Below are 20,417 nucleotides of genomic sequence, written 5' to 3' on the forward strand. Positions count from 1 at the left end.
ACATTTTTTTTCTGCAACCTATCAACCTAGGGACCTGGGTTCGTTTGCAGCCTTGGGCGACTGTCTCTGTGGAGTTTGCACATTCTCCCCATGTCTGCGTGGGTTTCCCTTGGGTGCTCCGGTTTCCTCCCACACTCCAAAGATGTGCAGGTTCGGTGGATTGGCCATGCTAAATTGCCCCTTTGTGTCCCAAGATTAGCCATGGGAAATGTGTGGGGTTACGGGGATAGGGCGAGGGAGAGGGATACTCTGTCAGAGAGTCAGTGCAGACTGAATGGGTCGAATGGCTTCACTGTTGGGATTCTATGATTCTATGACACTGACCTGCTTCTGTATGTTTCCTTTAGGGAGAAAGTGATGCAGCATTTGGAGAATCAGTCCAAACAGATAGCAGAATGTGAGCGCAGGCTGGAGGAAACAGACAGAGTCAAGAGGAATTTGCAGCAAATGACTCAAACCAGGATCCAGTCTATAGCCTCTGAGGACAAGGAGAGAGAAGCCCGGATATTGGCATACCACCAGCAGGTGACAGCAAGGAATAATTCAAAAGTGGCAGAGAAAGTAAAAGCAGAAGAGGTGAAAGAAATCCAACAGCAGGTAATCTACTCAGGAAACCACTCCTTTGGAATTGAGACATTTAGAAAGAAAAACACATTTATGGAGGATTTTTTATGACCTCAGGACATTGCAAAATGCTTTACAACCAATGAGATACTTGGTGCAATGTGGCCACTGTTGCAATGTAAGGGAACACAGCATCAATTTGTACTCAACAAAATTCCACAAACAAACAAACCTGCTCAATTAAACTGCTTCATCAGTGATGTTAGTTGATGGATAAATGTTTACCAGGACACCAAAGCTGCACTGCTCTTCTTCAATAAATGCTGTAGGTTCTTTTATGTCTCCTTAAGAGGGCAGGCATGTCCAAAGAACAGCACCTCCAATAGTGCAGCACTCCCTCATCATTGCACTGGAGTGTCAGCCGAGATTTTGGACTCACGATTTGAACCCATGACCTTCTGATTCAAAGGGAGTCTAGCACTGAGAACTACCAGGCAGCCACAGTCCGCATAGATATTTAATCACCTTTTCTACACAGAAGCTACAAGCCATTACTCTTCCCATGATTTTGTTGGAATCATAGAAATTTACAACACAGATTGTTCAGTCCATTTTGTCTGTGCTGACTCTTCAACAGAGCAGTCATGCTTAGACCCACATCCCCACTTTTAAGCGGTAACCCTGTAAGTTCCTCAAACTCAAGTACCTGTCCAACTCCCTTTATAAATTGTTTATGGGATCAGCCTCCACTACCTTTTCAGAAAGTGTTGCCGATCTTGTCAACTGCCTGAGTGAAAATATTTATCCTCATCAGCCTTCTAGATCTATTCCCAATTATTCTGAATCCATGACCTCTGACTATTGACCTAGTCACCTCATCAAAACCTCTCTCCATCTTGAAAAATCTCCATTCGGTCATCTCTTAATCTTCTGCTGACTTTTCCAACCTCTCCTCATAATGTAGATATTTCATTAGCTGGGGAGGGGAGTATATGATGCAATAGATTATGTACCACATTCAGGACTGTGTAAAGTGGAGTTGTGCCTACAATTATCCACACTGTTAAATCCCTCATATGTGTTGTCATTGATTCGAGCAATAAACGAGGTAGGTACTTAGGTGTAGTTGCTGCAGTGTCTGTCAACTGAGAACTTGACACAGCTGAACACACTGGATGGAACAAGTCCAATGGGCCCCAACAACATCCAGACAGTAGTACTATAAACTCATCTTTCAGACCCAACCGTTCCTCCAGCCGAGCTCTTCCAGCACAGCAACAACTTTAACATTAATCAAAAAGTGGAAAATTTCTTAAGTACATACTATTCACAAATATCAGGACAAATTCAATCTGTCCCATCAGCCTATTCTCAATCACCACTATGATGATGGAAGGTGCCATTGTCAGTGCTGTCAAGTAGCATTTACTCAGCAATAACTTGATGCTGTTTGGATTTTACCAGGGCCACTTTTCTTCAGCCTCATAATAGCCTTAGTCCAAACATGGTCAAAGGAGCTGAGGGCGGCACGGTAGCACAGTGGTTAGCACTGCTGCTTCACAGCTCTAGGGACCTGGGTTCGATTCCCGGCTTGGGCCACTGTCTGTGTGGAGTTTGCACATTCTCCTCGTGTCTGCATGGGTTTCCTCCGGGTGCACCGGTTTCCTCCCAAAGATCATAGAATCATAGAATCCCTACAGTGCAGAAGGAGGCCATTCGGCCCATCGAGTCTGCACCGACCACAATCCCACCCAGGCCCTACCCCCACATATTTTACCCGCTAATCCCTCTAACCTACGCATCTCAGGACTCTAAGGGGCAATTTTTTTTTTAACCTGGCCAATCAACCTAACCCGCACATCTTTGGACTGTGGGAGGAAACCGGAGCACCCGGAGGAAACCCACGCAGACACGAGGAGAATGTGCAAACTCCACAGACAGTGACCCGAGCCGGGAATCGAACCCAGGACCCTGGAGCTGTGAAGCAGCAGTGCTAACCACTGTGCTACCGTGCCGCCCATAAAAAAAACACTCAGATGTGCGGGTTAGGTTGATTGGCCATGCTAAAATTGCCCTTAGTGTCCTGAGATGCATAGGTTAGAGGGATTAGTGGGTAAATATGTACGGATATGGGGGTAGGGTCTGGGTGGGATTATGGTTGGTGCAGACTCGATGGGCCGAATGGCCTCTTTCTGTACTGTAGGGATTCTATGAATTCCAGGTTTGAGGTGAGAGTAACTACCCTTGACATCAAGGCAATAGTTGACTCGTTTAAATCCAAAAAGTTAAATTGAAGTCCACTGAATTCGGGGGAAAAGAATCATGTCAAGCACAAACGGAGATGGTTTAGGTTGTTGGTGGCCAACCATCTCAGTCCCAGGGTGTTGTTGCTGCTGCAATTCCCCAGGGCAGTGCCCTAGACCCAACCATCTTTGGTTGCTTCATCAGAGATTTTTCCACCATCATAAGATCAGAAATAGGAATTTTTGTTGATGATTGCATAATGTTCAATTCAATTTGATTCCCAACTCAAGAAGGCTGTAAATGTTTCATTTAAAGAAAGCAGAGGCACTGTTCCTCAAGCTCACATTGAGCTTCATTTGAACATAGCAGCAGGCTGAGGACAAAGAGAGGTCAGCCTGAGAGCAGAATGGTGAATTTAAATTATACTCAACATTGATTTTGATTGACCTGCTGAGTATTTCTAGCATTTCCTGATTTTATTACATGCAACCAACTGTTGTATCAGATCATCCAACCCCCTGCTCCTTTACCTGCTTCTTCATTCATGACATCACCTTTTCCAAAGGAGAAAGGACATATGATTTTTAAAAAAAATCTTATAATGTCTCATTGTTCATATCTTGTAGGAAGCCCGAAGGAAGCGAGTGGAACTGCGCGATCAAATTGCAGCAGAAAGGTTCTATGAAGCAGAGAGGTTGACTGAAGAACGAGAGACGGGAAGAAGAAAGCATCAAATAAAACGTGTTTCATCATTTTAGACAGATATTGAACCAGGTTCACTCTTTGTTTTTACTGTAGCTTAGGTAGCATTTAGCATTCTGGGGCAAAGTTACAGTGTCTGATTTTAAGAACTCATTAGTATCTGTGACGTGGGATAAAGGATTCACATTTTTATACACTAGTCTTGTGTATTTGTGGCACCTGGATTTTTCTTAAATTTGAACCTTTTTTCTCAATGAAGTCTTTACTCTTGTCTGTTTAAATCCTGCTCCCAAGTCAGTTATTGTTCTGTTTTCCTTGGTCAGCCCAGACTGCAGATTTCCAATGGGGCGTTGGCATTCTGCTTTTGGATGACACAACAGGAGTTACACTAAGATCAGAACATTAAGTAAGATTATTCCTGCAAGACTGTTCATTTAAACCCTACCATTCAAACACTAAGTTCAAAGTCCAGTTTGCATAACCACGATAACCACTAGCGGAATGAATAAAACAAAGATACTGGTGTTCAAATGAGAGTTTCTCACTCAGACCAGCCCTGTGACAGTGTAATGCAATGTATAGGCATTATCCAAGAGTATGCCAGTCTACCAGAAGACACTTCATGCTATGAAGGATCAGGTTGGGAAATCAGTATAGTAAGATGCAAAGTAATTTTGAGCTTTTAATGGCAAGTTAATGTTTAGAGTCTACATCATTGTGGGAGATCAGTTAATCTACGAACAGCACTGATGAATGACAAGCCCAAAAGGCTAAAGAACCTTTAAAGATGACGATCTAGAGCATTTGGAAAGGTCCTACCCACACGTTGAATCATTTTGGGCTATTAGAAACCGCTGCTTGAGCATATTCTGAAAAAGTCATTCCATTACTGTTCCAATACCATAGAGCTACTAGGCTTTGGAAAATAATTGGAAGGTTTTTTTCTAAGGATGGATATATCAAAGAAGGGAATGTACCTTTTTGTTTCCCAGGTAGGAAGAGCCCTCCATGATGTAGTACTGCTAACCTTTGTGAATTGGAGGTAACATATTTCTACTTTCAGCACGAAGGGCATATTGGGCACTATCGTCAAGGTTAGATAAAGCAAACTTCCTACAGCACTTATTCAATTCTGCTTTCCCAGTAACATCTGTAGTGTGTGTGTGCTGGTGGGGTTGGGTCCAAGGTTGAAAAAGTTACCAGGTACTATTCCGCTTGTATGTGGGCACTAATTCCATGGTTATTAAAATGAAATAGCTAATATGATATAGCCTATGCTGATTGTTAACTTACCACTTTATAGATCCTATTTCAGCAATTAGGTTGCAATAGGCCAGTGAGCCTCACATCTGTGGTGGGTAAATTGTTGAAAGGTATTTTGAGAGACAGGATCTACAGGCATTTAGAGACGCAAGGACTGATTAGGGACAGTCAGCATGGCTTTGTGAGTGGAAAATCATGTCTCACAAATTTAATTGAGTTTTTTGAAGGGCAACCAAGAAGGTGGACGAGGGCAGTGCAGTTGATGTTGTCTACATGGACTTTAACAAGGCCTTTGACTAGGTACCACATGGTAGGTTGTTGCATAAGGTTAAATCTCACGGGATCCAGGGTGAGGTATCTAAATGGATACAAAATTGGCTTCTTGACAGAAGCCAGAGGGTGGTTGTAGAGAGTTGTTTTTCAAACTGGAGGCCTGTGACCAGCGGTGTGCCTCAGGGATCAGTGCTGGGCCCACTATTGTTTGTCATTTATATTAATGATTTGGAGGAGATTATAGGAGGCATGGTTAGTAAGTTTGCAGATGACACTAAAATTGGTGGCATAGTGGACAGTGAAGAAAGTTATCTCCAATTGCAACGGGATCTTGATCAACTGGGTCAGTGGGCTGACGAATGGCAGATGGAATTTAATTTAGATAAATGCGAGGTGATGCATTTTGGTAGATTGAACCAGGGCAGGACTTACTCAGTTAACGGTAGGGTGTTGGGGAGAGTTATAGAACAAAGAGATCGAGGGATACATGTTCATAGCTCCTTGAAAGTGGAGTCACAGGTGGACAGAGTGGTGAAGAAGGCATTCGGCATGCTTGGTTTCATTGGTCAGAACATTGAATACAGGAGTTGGAATGTCTTGTTGAAGTTGTACAAGACATTGGTAAGGCCACACTTGGAATACTGTGTGCAATTCTGGTCAGCCTATTATAGAAAGGATATTATTAAACTAGAAAGAGCGCAGAAAAGACTTACTAGGATGCTACCGGGACTTGATGGATTGAGTTATAAGGAGAGGCTGGATAGACTGGGACTTTTTTTTCTGGAGCGTAGAAGGCTGAGGGGTGATCTTATAGAGGTCTATAAAATAATGAGGGGCACAGATCAGCTAGATAGTCAATATCTTTTCCCAAAGGTAGGGGAGTCTAAAACTAGAGAGCATAGGTTTAAGGTGAGAGGGGAGAGATACAAAAGTGTCCAGAGGGGCAATTTTTTCACACAGAAGGTGGTGAGTGTCTGGAACAAGCTGCCAGAGATAGTAGTAGAGGCGGGTACAATTTTGTCTTTTAAAAGCATTTAGAAAGTTACATGAGTACGATGGGTATAGAGGGATATGGGCCAAATGCGGGCAATTGGGATTAGCCCAGGGGTTTACAAAAAAGGGCGGCATGGGCAAGTTGGGCCAAAGGGCCAGTTTCCATGCTGTAAACCTCTATGACTCTATATTGGCAAACTGTGCATGAATAATTCAGCTGGGTCACAAGTCCTCCCATTCCACTGGCTTCCTATTGAAGTCTATCACTATCCTGCTCATTCACTTTGTCACCTCCAAAGTCAATGCTCTCCTGGTCAGCCTTCTATTCTCCATAAATTTCATGCCATCTAAAACACTACTCCTGGCATTCTCTCGCACCAAGTTACGCTCCTCCATTATCCCTGTCTATGCTGATGTACATAGGCCCTAAAATTGTCATCCTTGTGTTTAAATCTCTCCATTGACTTGTTCCTCCAGATGTATAACCTCCTCCCCTCCAGCCCATAAACAGTCCTGACCTCCATCTGTCTCCTCTTATGTATCCCGTTCCCACCATTAACAGCTTTCAGATATTTGGATACCACACACTGACATTGCCTCTCCTAACCTCTCCATCTCCTCCTTTGAGGTTTTTCTCCTCGTCTTTAACCAAGCTTTGGGTCACAATTCCTAATCTCTCTGTCTTGGGCCAATATCCATTTTTAACAAGGTTACTCTTTGTGAAGCAGCTTGAGTCATTTTGTGTTGCATTTAAAGGCACCATCTTTTATTGCTATTGTAAGATATGTGCCACCCATTGCTTGAATGAAAGTCTATCGCCTCATTAATCCTTGCATAATGAGTAAAGTCACATTTATAAATTCACCTTTCCAAAATGTCTTTTATAATTTTAATTGAGATTCAAGAGGCCACATGGTAATTCTATCAAAGGTAAATGTCAAAATTAGCAATATTAAAATGGATCCCTTTAATAGACCAGAATGATTAGACAATCCATTCATTTTTGAGACAGAATGTTTCTTTAGATGAAAAGAAAAAAGGAAAGGCCAATGGTGGAACTTTTATTTTGAAACTTCTGAAAACATAATACCATAAATGTCCATTGTTATGACAACAGTGCAATATTACCAATATTGGCATTTAGTCACCATTTGTATAAATATATTATAAACTGATTAATTTTAATAAGTATAAAAGCTATACTAAAATGAAGTTAAAATAGTCCTGTATGAAGAACATAAATACACTGCATAATTCAGTTATGTCCAATTTTAAAATGACATTCCATTAAAATGCATTAAGCAGCACAGCATTTTAAAAATGGTTGCTTCACTTAGTCTTCAACTGCTGCACAGGGAGAAAAGCATTTTATTTAAAAAGATAATCACTGGGATGATCGCATTGCCTAGACCTCAAAATTCCAGATGTCCCCCTTTAAAAAAATACAGCGCCATTGGTAATTGCCACATGCCCTCCAACACTTTATTCCACATACTTCAGACGTTAAAGGTAAGATCAACGGTCTGATCTGGACCCAAATGTATCACACGTATCTGCTCTCGCTCAGATACTCTGGATTTCGCTGTCACTGCATAAGAACCAGGTGCCACTTGAATATGAAGCTCATCAATGCCTTTAACCTGTTTGTTAAAAAGAAAGAAGGGGCGATGGTCATTATGAGCAGATCACATTGCCAGATTAGCTTGCATTCTAAAAATAACCTCACATTGACAGTATCTACGTGCTTGATTGTCAATGGTACTTCAATTTTGTCAAATCAACTGCTGTGTTAGAATCACACGTTAGGCCAGGTTTTCCTGAGTGTAATTGTCAAGGCTTGTCACGGGGCAAGCCAATCCTGCAGTGGGAGCATTAAACAGGAATTAGGCCTCTTATTTATAACACTGGGTTCTCAGAAGATCCTGCCAGTGTGCACAGCTGGAAAGCTCCAGCCTATGAATCCAGACATTGATTGGGAGTGGAGGTGATACCATCAAAAGATTGGAGAGTCAGGATTAGAAGTTCCCCTTTGCCTTTACCAACTCCTAGATCAATCTGCACATGGATAAGGTGACATCAAGTTAGTTAAGACATCAGGGCAGCACAGCGGTTAACACTGCTGCCTCACAGTGCCAGGGATCCGGGTTCGATTCCAGCCTCGGGTGTGTGTGGAATTTGCACTTTCTTCCCAAGTTTGCGTGGGTTTCCTCCGGGTGCCTTCCACACTCCAAAACAACGTGCAGATTAGGTTGATTAGGTGACCATGCTAAATTGACCTCAAATTACATGGATAAGATGGGTATAGAGGGATATGGGCCAAATGAGAGCAATTGGGACTAGCTTAGAGGTTTAAAAAAAAGGGCGGCATGGACAAGTTGGGCCAAAGGGCCTGTTCCATGATGTAAACCTCTATGACCCTTAGTGTCAGGGGGATTATCAAGATAAATACGGGGATAGGGCCTGGGTGGAATTGTTGTCAGTGCAGGCTCGATGGGCCGAATGGCCCCCTCCTGATCTGTAGGGATTCTTTGATTCTAGTGATCCACTAGAACAGACCATCTGTGAACTGCTGTTAGTACATGCACCAAGAATAGAGTCATTGTGTGCCTAGGCACTCCATAAGAATACATGCAAAATAAATAAATGTTCATCAGCATTACATCTCTTTCACCACCAGCACTGTGTGACTATATAAATTATTGGCTTAGAATTTCCTTTGACGGCTTCAGTCACACAACCAGAGCTTTGGCAGAAACTCCATTTATGCGTTTTGCCTATACTTTGGGCAAAGTTTTGACCGGTGGGAGCAGGAGCAGCTTCAAGAAAATGCCCGACTTATTTCCAGGAAGAGGCCCTATGCTTTCTCGGAATATACTGGAATGGAGAGACTGGCAGGAAATTTACGATTCACAGTGTAAGGAAATTACTTCTGCAAAGTTGAAAAGATCTATCCTGAAATAATGATTATACGATTGAGCCAAACTTGGTTTTCAAAAACCTGATAGTTGGCACAGGAGAGCTGAGCTCTTGAAACCCTGTTTGTAAGACATTGTTATACGCATACTTTGTTTACTAGTTTAACTGTTCACTTAAATAAGCCTCCATTAAAATAATGGGAAAAGGCAATGCTTAAGAAAACATCAGCCATTTAAAAGATTCACGCAACATAATTTGAAAGCTCTCTCTCTCTCCACTGTTATGGATGTGCTTTTCCCTCTCGGTCTCTGTGGTGATCTTTAGTGCTGGCAGGGTGATGCTGACCATGTTACAGACACGATCTGTTCATGTGCAGGTATTGCTCCCCCTACATTTGAGATGTCAGAGAATTCCGATTGGGCCGAATGGCCTCATTCTGCACTTCGAGCCTGCACCGACAACAATCCCACCCAGGCCCTATCCCCGTAACCCTATATATTTACCCTGCCAATCCCCCTGACACTACGAGGCAATTTAGCATGGCCAATCCATCTAACCTGCACATCTTTGGGCTGTGGGAGGAAACCCACGCAAACATGGGGAGGACGTGCAAACTCCACAAATTCAGCCGAGGCCAGAATCGAACCCGGGTCCCTGGCACTGTGAGGCAGCGGTGCTAACTGCAATAGATCATTGTAATCATGTTCATGTTGAAGCTTTTGAAGGCACCTGAAAAGCTGCAGTCCATTGTCTTGGTTTGTATGTTTAAACCCCTCAGTTTTGGATTTGGCTCAGTGTGGGGTTTTCCTGTAGGAAAACTTGGGATTTCAGATGAACATATGTATCACCAAAAGCAGCTTTTAAAAATAAAATGGAGTGAAATTTAATCTTTGAAAATGAATGAGTATTTGGTGACATGTAGTCAAACCAGCGTAATCAAGAAACTAAGTCAACTATTTAGCTAATAATGCAAACTCAAAAAACAATAAGTGTAAAAATGCAGTCAGCTACTGAAAGAAAGACAAACTAATGTTTCAAGCAGGATACTTCATGGGAGCTTAACTGCATCTTTCTTGCTTTTTCAAATGGCACCGGCTGCCTCCAACATTTTCTATTTTTTTGTTTCAAATTTGTTTTCCTTTTTCATCAGAATGACAGCTAAAGCCTGGCACAGAATCACTGTGAAACTGCAATGTGGTTACTCTTCAAGTCATTGCACTTTCTGCCCATTCTACACCTAGACCCCACTTCTCACTCACAGGAGCTCTGGTGGTTGAAGGACCCATGTGGTATCGTCGAATGTGGTTTTCCTCCAACTTGTCTCTTTCGCACAGTGGCACACTCTTATAGTAGTGCTGCAAAATAAAAGCGACTGAATTATTCTTGCAATAGGCTAATTGCATTCAGACTTTATTTACATCTATATCATTCAAAATAGGCTGTTTTGTTGCAGTTTGGCTGATGTATACGACAACATTATGATACACTAAGTCACAGAATACAAACCATGGGATTGAACACCATGTACTTTCCTGCCAGGAGCTCGGTATATTTTACGGAGCTGTTATACTCAAGACACAAGTTTCCGATTAATATCTGCTGATATGATGTCCGCAGAGCTGGTTACACTGCTGGTTTTCATCACTCACCAGTCTCTGAACTGGTGTGCTTCTGTGGAGCTCAGCTAACTCCTATTGAAATGTTGGTTAGACGCTATCCTGTTCCCCATTAACACTGGCATGTCCTTTGCTCACATTAAAAGTGTCAAATATTCAGTTTACAAATAAATTTCACTCAGCTACAATTCGACCACAAAACGTGACTTTGAGCGGACCTGTTCCATTTGGGAATATTAGATCTGGCCAACTTAATTTGCAAATGATATCCATAGCTAACATAATATGGATCAGTTTTGGTTTTGCATTGGTGCAAAATGTAATGTATAATTGATCTATTACAAGCAATAGACCTTCACCTCAATGGAGGAAGGGTAAAGTCTCCAAGTTCCTTTCTCCTAGTAAAAGGAAACTAAATTAAAAGTCAGTTTTTAGTATCAATATACTGCAGGTAGATAAAGAGTAATGATCATACATAAGATCATTTCTTTTTCTTTCACGGAATGCGAGTAAATCCAGAATTGTTGTCCCTCCCTAATTCTCATTGAAAAGGCTGTGGTAAGTGACCTTCCAGAAACACTGCAGTCTATGTGGAATAGATACACCCACAATTATTAGAGGGAGTTCAAGTAATCTGACCCAGCGACATTGAAAGAACACTGCTTTGCTTCCAAGTCAGGATGGTGTGTGGCTTGGAGAGGATCTTGCAGGTAGTGTTGCTTCCATGCATCCACTGTCCTTGTCGTTCTACGTGGCTGAGTTTGTAAGTTTGGGAGATGCTGTCGAAGGAACATTGATGAGTTGTTCTTGCTGCCACTGTGTCAGTAATGGCGGTGGAGTGAATGTTTTAAGGTGATGGATGGGGTGCTAAACAAGCCGTTTTGCCCTAGATGGTGCTGAGCTTCTGATTGTTGTTGGAGCTGCACTGATCCAGGCATGTGAAGAGTACTCCATTAAAACAAAAAATTGGAATTAAAAGTCTAATGATGCCCATGAAACCATTGTCAATTGGCATAAAGACCAATGCTGCTTTGACAGAGTCATTTGAACTTGAAACGTCAATTCTTTTCTCTCCTTACAGATGCTGCCAGACCTGCTGAGATTTTCCAGCATTTTCTCTTTTGGTCATAAAGACCTATCTAGTTCACTAGTCCTTTAGGGAGGAAATCTGTTGTCTTTATCTGGTCTGTCCTATATATGACTTTAGATCCAAAGCATTGTGTTTGACTCTTACAGAGTTACTAAGCTAGCACACAGTGGACAGGGCAAGCCTTTAATCCATTTCCTTGCAAGCTCTAAAAACCAATTCAAATTTGAATCCAACCCAATTCATGGACCCACAAGAAAGACATACACAGTCCAAGCTGACTAGAACAGGCTTGATCTCGATCTTAACCAAACGAGCAAGAATCTGAAGAGGTTGTTGAGAAAACAAGGGGAAGTCAAGCAGCTGGAAATTTAGAGAATCTTCCACCAATAATTAATTGACATCAGGACCTAGACCAAAAGAGATAACCTGAGCTCAAGGCTGTTCTTAAAGAAACACCGCAGGAAACAACTTTTTGTTTTACTTTGATAAATTTCCTTTGAGATTTTGTTCTTACGATACCCCTTTAGGTGTCTGTTCCTTTTGGTTCTTGTTTAATTTGTCCTGATTTGCTTAATTTGTTTTGATTGCTTTAAAAGAGTCAGAAACAGGATAAGTCAGCATTACCACTGTGCTCGGACCACCTGTGAGCAACATCATATATCAGCCTAAATATAGTTAACAATTAACACTTAAATAATATCGGGACTAAAGTCCAGATTTCACCAGGAATGATGCAAGGTTAAGTTTTAAAAAGTAAAATTATTAAATTCCCATCTATAGGACAGGTCAGCAATGATGGAGCCAAATTAATTCATTCCACTGCTGTCAGTTCTGAACTATCCTGGTTGCTTCAGTCATCTGCATCCTTTTCAACAACAACTTACATTTGTATAGTGCCTTTCAGCATAATGAAATGTCCCAAGACACTTCACAGAAGCATTATAAAACCAAGTATGATACTGAGCCACATAAGGAGATATTAGTCTTACAGAAAGTGAGGTAGAGATGGAATTCTTCAGCTTACGGCCTACAAGAAATGGTCCCCAATGGTGGAACATTTAAAATCAAGGAAACAAAAGAGGCCAGAATTAGAGAAGCGCAAATAACAGAGGATTTTGGGGCTGAGGAGATTACAGAAATAGTGAGCGGCGAGGCCCTGGAGGGATTTGAAAACAAGGATGAGAATTATAAACTGCTTGACTGGGAGCCAAGCAGGCCAGCAAGCAGAGGGCTGCTGCAGAACCCGACTTGCTGTGAGTTAAGACATTGAGTTAAGTTTTGGATGGACTCAGGTTTAGGGAGGGTAGAATGTGGGAGGCCAGTCAGAAGTGTGTTGGAATTGTCAGGTCTTGAGGTAGCAAAAGGCATGAATGAGGGTTTCAGCAGCAGGTGAGCTGAGGCAATGAGATGTTATAGAGATGGTCTTAGTGATGGCATGTACATAAAGTTGGCAGTTTATCTCAGGGTCACCTTTGACACCAAGGTTAAATTTCATTCTGTTGTCAGGGAGAGGGACGGACAAGGTACTCTTGACACTGTCTTTTCAGTACTTCTTTGGTCTTCCTCAGCTTGTGGTTCCATGTACTGTTGTGTAGTAATTGACTATTTAATTGTGTGTAGGTGGTGGGCTGAAACTGGGGATACACTTGTGCTCCTAGGAGCAGATAAAAATTATGGTGATTGGGTTTGGAGACTCTTGTTTGCAATGTGTGCTTGTAAAGAAAAACATTAAAAGTGTGTAAAGATTAGGCTCCTGTTCTATCCTTCACCACCTGGCTTTCTGGAATAGAACATTAGTAACTAATATTTGTAAAAATATAAACCAATTTGAGTTTGCTAATTATATTGGTGAATGATCATAATCACCTCATTTGGAGATGATGCTCAGGCAGTACCACCTACAATGTTAATTAATTTTGCTTAGGTCGGAAAAGTGTCTGGAAATTTGGTGAAGAGAAACAGATTGTAGAGATCCGAATAACTATATATCTTACCTTACACTGCCTGGTGACATGAGCCATGCATTGCAGAACTGAAGCAAAAGCTTCATTGATGTCAGTCCACTCTGCTTTACCCTGGCAAAGAGACATAATCAGAATCACATTGAGGTTCTAGTTGTCATAAGCAAATCAGTCTACAGTGAAGCTGACACTACTAAGATGCAATATCTTTTTGAATTTGCAATCGCTGTCAAATAAATGATGCTATAATTGGTAGGTGAGCAACTTAAGGGTGAGATGATCCTAACACAATAGTTTGGAGGATGACGAATAATTCTGAGAGCAAAAGATAGTGTAAGGGGATAGTGACAAGATATTGTCAAAAATGCATAACATGGAATTTAATATTAGCAAGTGTGAGGTATTCATTTTGACAGTAAAATGCTAGGTAATATTGAACTGCATTAGTGGGTTAACAAAGTAGAACATCGCAAGATGCTTCATAAGAGCTGCAGCTCAGCTGAATAAGGCCATTAGGAAGCTAATGGAAGAATGGTTTTTATGTCATAAGTGAATATTAAGATGTAGCATTACTTCGCTTACAGTTCCATGCAATTTGGGCTCCTTGTTATATATGAGGCAATAGTGAAGGTGCAGTACAGGTTCACTAGAATGCTATCTGTTATAAGGAATGGTTCTAAGGTCATAAAGAGCACTGGGATTCACTTTGAGAGGAGAATACAAAACAGGGAAGTCATATTAAATTTATATTGAACCATGGTTATACCACAGAGTATTATGTGCATACTACAAAAGAGTCACCATACTACAAGTAGTATACTAAAGCATCGGAGAAAATGCAAGAGATTTACAATATTTCCAGACTTTAGGGAATTATTAGGAAAGGTTGAGCAGGCCGTAGGTCTTTCCTTTAGATTAAGAGGAGATTTGAAAGCCATATTTAGAAGTATGAAGACATTCAATAGTACACACTTGGAGAAATGTTTCCACTTATTGCTGGGTCCTGAATAAGGGGTCATAAATTTGAAATGACCTCTAACAGATCAAAGAAAAATTTTGGAGGAATGGTGCGAAGGTGCAATACACTGCTACACAGTGCTAGGGGAGGTGTTGGCACAGGGGTATTGGACTAGTAATCTAAAGACCCAGGGTAATTCTCTGGGATCCCGGGTTCAAATCCCACCACGACATATGGCGAAATTTGAATGCAATAAAAATCTGTAATGAAAAGTCTAATGATGACCATGAAACCATTGTTGATGGTTATAAACTAATGTCCTTTACAGAATGAAATCTGCTGTCCTTACCTGGTCTGGCCTACATGTGACTCTGGCCTACAATATAGTTGACTCTTAACTGCCGTCTGAAATGGCCTGGAAAACCACTCAGTTCAAGGGCAATCTGGGATGCCAGATCCCATAACTGAATAGTGAAAAAAAAGTGATTGGAGTAGATTGCATTGACACACTTAAGGGGAGATTTGATGCAGACATTAGAGGGAAAGGAATAAAGTGATATGGGGTCAGTTAGGAAGGGATAATCAGCATGGGACTATAAACTAGTTGGGCCAAATGACCTGTTCTATACCTGTATGAAAACCTGAAGACTTGAAAAAAATGTATTATTTTTGTTAAAACAGAGGAGATTATGGGTCATTTCAGAATTACACTGACCATGTTGGTACGTACATTCCATAGGAGTCTCCACCCACTCTTCTTCATCTGCCCTTGTCTACATATCCTTCTATTCTATCCTTCCTTCACTCGGGTATTTATCTAGATTTTTCCTTATATACATTCATGCAAGTCACCTCAACCAGTCCCTTTTGTAACAAATTCCACATTTAACCAATCTCTGGTTAACAAAGCTTCTCCTGAATTCCCTATTGGATTTATTATTGACTGCCCTAGTTCTGGTGCCCACCCTCCCAGCAAGTTGAAACACCTTCTCTACATCTTCCCGATCTAACACTTCGATTATCTTAAAAACCTCCACCAGGTCACTTCTCAGTCTTCTCTGTTCCAGAGAAAAGCCCCAGTCTGTTCGACATTTACTGATTAGGTATAATCCCTCAGTTCTGGTATAATTCTCATTAATCTATTTTTGCACCTTCTCCAGTGATTCCAGTTCATTTTGTATTATGGAGACCAGAACAGTTCACAGTACTTTGATTGCAGTTTAACTGAAGTTCTATACATATATAAATTAACTTTGCTGGTTTTCAATTCTATCTTTCTAGAAATAAACCCAATTATTTTTTGGCTTGTTAATCTGCACTGTTACTTTTCATGATTTTTGGATCAGTACCCCCAAAATCCCTGTGTTCCTAGGTTTCATTTAAACATTTATTTCCCAAGGAATATGTAGCCGCCTTATTATTACCAAAATGCACCATGTCTTATGTACCTTTATTGAAATTAATTTGCCAACTATGTGCCCATTGTTAGTTTATTAAATATCTTTATGTATTAGTCATACCCTTTAATTTAGTGTCACCCACAAATGTTTGAATTGTACGCCGGATTCCTGAATCCATGTTACTTATATAAGTGGTGAACAGCTAGTTTTCCCAAAACAAATCCTATTATCTACCTCTTGCCAGTCTCAGTAACCACAATTAAACTCTACTCTCCATTTCCATTCAGCTTGCTATCCATTCTGGATAAGACAGAATGCAGAGGAGCAAAGTATTTCTAGTGGGCGTTCAGAACAGGTGTAGATGCAAGTTTAAAAGTGAGATAGGACAGAGAGCTGCTGATACCTTACTTAGAGAGGGCTGAGAGGCCATGAATTGCACCACCAGAATTAGTGATTAAAGTAGGGAACATACTAACTTGAAGGGCAATAACAGATATGGAAATATTGTGGGCACGAGGGATTAGGGCTACTGTTCGCATGAACGATAAACATTAACACCAACATTATGGACCAACTGACCCATTTCTGTGTTGTCATTTCAATGTAACAAATTTTAAAATGTTAATTTCAATAGTTTTCAACATTCTTTAATTCCAGTCATTCATTATACATTGCTTTCTTGATGTAAAGCAATGTGAAGGAAGTATAAAAGGCTTTATCTGACTAAGAATGGACTGTGGGTGTCCCTGGCATTTTCAATCATTATATTCATGTCAGAGTTTACCAATTTCTATTACTACAACTGATTTTTGTGTGAACATAAATTATTGGCATTTTGAACTGCCTCTAGGAAAATTGATCAAATTTGCCACATCCTTATTTCTTACTGAATGTGCTGCTGATCCACAGGCTCCATCCCATGTTATCATCTTATCCCTTGTTGTTGAAGGCGCTGTTATTCTGCCCACTCTGACTTGTCCTGTCACCTTATCGCTCACTACTGAAGGACCTGCTATGCATGTTCCATGGTATGCCTTCTCATCTCTTGCTGGTGAAGATAGCACCTTCCTGAAGACTCTATCCTGTGCCAATCTCTCATCTCCTGCTGTTGTACACAGTGCAGCTGCACTTACTTTACCTTGTAATTTCACCTCATCTGTTGAAGATGGCATTTCCTGTATTTCCTCCTGTGTTACAGCTTCAGCTTTCCCGAGTGAAGATATTATTTCACTTACTTCCTCTTGTGTTAATGCCTCATCACTTGGCACTGAGGACTGTGTTATTTGGCATGCTTCGGTTTGCACTTTTACCTCATCTTTCTGAACACAAGACTCTTCTGGTTCCCTTTCTCTACATGACAGATCATCCATGGACCAATGTACTCTCCTCTTCTGAGCACGTTCCAGAACTTCACGCCCAAGCTGTGATGAGCGCCTCAAAGCACTCTGAAGCTGGCATCTGCCAGGTTCCATAACGTAACCCTGGGGAGGGGGGGAGGAAATAGCCAATCAGCATTTATTTTGCTCAGCAAAAATGTATTGACTATTACTTTTGTGAAATCTATTTTGGCAAATCATTTTGCACATTTTACAACACGAGGTCATCGCATACAAGTGTTGTGGAATTTATTCATTTCCATTTTCCCAATACTACTACCAAGATATCGGTGTGGAGTTTGCACCTTCTCCCCGTGGCTGTGTGGGTTTCCTCCCACAGTCCAAAGATGTGCAGGTTAGGTTGATTGTCTATGCTAAATTGACCCAAGTATCAGGGGGATTAGCAGGGTAAATATGTCAGGTTACAGGAATAGGGCCTGGGTGGGATTGTGGTCGATGCAGACTCGATGGGCCGAATGGCCTTTCTACATTGTAGGGATTCTATGATATCCCAATAGTGCAATTTTAGCTTCGATTATTGCCATCAAACAAAGTTTTATTCTATCTGGATGGCAGTACGTATGAAGATTAAATGGTGCACAATAAGTATATGGCTGCACTTTCTCGCTCCAATTAATTGCCAATTTATCCAGTGAGTAGCTGAGCTGTTTAGACTGGGTTTGAATTTATGCAAAGTCAGCCGATTTCACACAGGGAAACCGATTTGCCGTTTGTCCCCGTGGTTTACAAAGAGCTCATTTACTGTGCAGGATCTATGCATTATCACAATTCCCAAGGGGGACAGACATTGTGGTGTAAAGCCTGGATTGCTCGGCTCCAACTGTGTAAAAGCGGGCCTTCCGCAACTTCTTGAACATTAAAGAAGCACTTAACATCCAGTTACTGAGACTTTCTCCATAGACACAAGCAAACTGATACATCCCTCTGTTAGAGCACAGTCTAAACTCTGTCCTAAACTCCGTCTTAACAGCTGCAGCCCGATCAATTGCACAGTACGAGTGTTCATTTCCACTCTGGGGGCCAAAGTTCATAGAATTTTAATAAGATAAACTTCACTAACATCCGCCCTCTAAGGACTGGGCGGCGTTAACCCGCTGACACAATTATAACTTTCCTTTCTAATTTTCCTTCTCCGCTTTTTAAAAAATTAAGACTTTAGGCAGAGGCTCTTCCTCCAGACTTGCTCAGCGCCTTGGATCCTTCCCAGAAAATACTCCAAAACATGCACAAGCCCGAGGTGGCGCCAAACGGCTGCCGCAACAGTAGCGATTCAAAGTAACAATTCCCTCACTCGGCTCCGCTTGGTTTAATGTCCAGTGACTGGTATCGCAACCAGCGCTCACTGTCCCCTGCTCCTGACCGCCTCTCCCAGCCACAGCGGTTTGCAGTCACAAGCAGAGCCGCCCCTTCCTCCCCACGTCAATCAAAAGGACTCGGTCCTGTAGGGCAGACAGTGAGGCCCCCAAGTGTCTGCCTGCTGCTCATGTATCTAACCACTTTAAACCAAAGTGCTGAGGGTTGCCAACTCTGCAGGACTGTCCTGGAGCCTCTAGAAATTAATCTCACAGATATTGCTGCAAACAATATCATTTTGATTTATTATTGTCACATGTATTGGGATACAGTGAAAAGTATTGTTTCTTGCACACCATACAGACAAAACATACCCTTCATAGAGTACATAGGGGAGAAGGAAAGAATAGGGTGCAGAATATAGTGTTACAGTCATAGCTAGGGTGTAGAGAAAGATCAGCTTAATATAAGGTAGGTCTTGTGGTAGCAGGGAAGAAGCTGTGCTTGAGTTGGTTGGTACGTGATCTCAGACTTTTGTATCTCTTTCCCGACAGAAGAAGGTGGAAGAGGGTATGTCCGGGGTGCATATGAGTAGTCGGGGACATGATGTTGGACATGGGGAGAGTCGGTGCAGACCCGATGGACCGAATAGCCTCATTCTGCACTGTAGGGATTCTATGACATGAAAACATTGCCTTTGTTTTCATATTGGTTGTTAGCCATACAAATATTGTAGATGGAGGAGAAAACTAAAGCCTTTTGACTTGACAGTCAAGAATCATCCAATCAGATAAGAAAGGGCCTGTTGGGTTGAGTGTGTCCAATGGCCAATAGAATCATAGAATAGAATCCCTACAGTGCAGAAGGAGGCCATTCAGCCCATTGAGTCTGCACCGACCACAATCCCACCCAGGCCCTATCCCTGTAACCCCACATATTTACCCCAGCTAGTCTCCCCGACACTAAGGAGCAGAAGAGCAACAGATTTCAACAACATTTCAAAGGTTATTACAAAAAAGTTATTAATTGAATGATACTTTCTGACAAATACAATGTTAATTAAAAAAATTAAACATGCTGTTTAATTGCCATCAAAATGAGTTTAATTGGTCAAGTTCAGGTGTTTTGCACATGAGTCCTAAATAAGATGGTTTCATTAAACTGGTCCAGGTGCAATTTTAGATAATGGTGTCATGGTCACCTGTAATTCTTTTATAACCTTTCATTCATATAGTGTTTCATAACATGGTCGCAAGGTGCTTTACTTCTCTTAAAGTAAAGCAACTGTCTTATAGACAAAAGTAAATTACTGCGGATGCTGGAATCTGAAACCAAAAGAGAAAATGCTGGAAAATCTCAGCAGGTCTGGCAGCATCTGTAAGGAGAGAAAAGAGCTGATGTTTTGAGTCCAGATGACCTTTTGTCAAAGCTGACTTGAACTTTGACAAAGGGTCATCTGGACTCGAAACGTCAGCTCTTTTCTCTCCTTACAGATGCTGCCAGCCCTGCTGAGATTTTCCAGCATTTTCTCTTTTGGTGTCTTATAGACAAAGTCATTTTGCTCTTGTAATGCAAAAGCAGTAATGTGGTAATACTATTATTGAACTGGTAATCCACAGACTCTGGGTAACGATCCGAGGATTTGGGTTTGAATTCCACCATGGCAGACGGTGAAATTTGAATTCAGTGGAAGCCTAATAATGACAATGAAACCATTTTCACTCACCGTAAAAACCCATTTGGTTCA

The 20,417-nt window shown here is 41.4% G+C and overlaps 1 protein-coding gene across 3 annotated transcripts; it reads right to left on the reverse strand.

Annotated features, from left to right (window-relative positions):
- Positions 1-3,452: 3,452 nt before the first annotated feature.
- akip1 (A kinase (PRKA) interacting protein 1) lies at positions 3,453-18,802 on the reverse strand. Of its 3 annotated transcripts, XM_078221272.1 has the most exons (6): positions 18,669-18,802; positions 17,291-17,461; positions 13,656-13,736; positions 10,215-10,310; positions 7,535-7,679; positions 3,453-3,507 (listed from the first exon to the last, which is right to left on the reverse strand). In XM_078221272.1, exons 2-5 carry the CDS (start codon positions 17,450-17,452, stop codon positions 7,536-7,538), a joined length of 483 nt encoding a protein of 160 aa, XP_078077398.1. In that variant the 5' UTR covers positions 17,453-17,461; positions 18,669-18,802; the 3' UTR covers positions 3,453-3,507; position 7,535. The 3 variants fall into 3 exon arrangements, with proteins under 3 accessions (XP_078077398.1, XP_078077397.1, XP_078077396.1); XM_078221271.1 differs by lacking the exon at positions 3,453-3,507 and having other exon boundaries at positions 6,923-7,679; positions 17,216-17,461; XM_078221270.1 differs by lacking the exon at positions 3,453-3,507 and having other exon boundaries at positions 6,923-7,679; positions 16,868-17,461; positions 18,669-18,769.
- Positions 18,803-20,417: the final 1,615 nt, after the last annotated feature.

Source organism: Mustelus asterias, chromosome 9 (genome assembly GCF_964213995.1).
Source record: "Mustelus asterias chromosome 9, sMusAst1.hap1.1, whole genome shotgun sequence".
Classification (NCBI taxonomy): domain Eukaryota; kingdom Metazoa; phylum Chordata; class Chondrichthyes; order Carcharhiniformes; family Triakidae; genus Mustelus; species Mustelus asterias.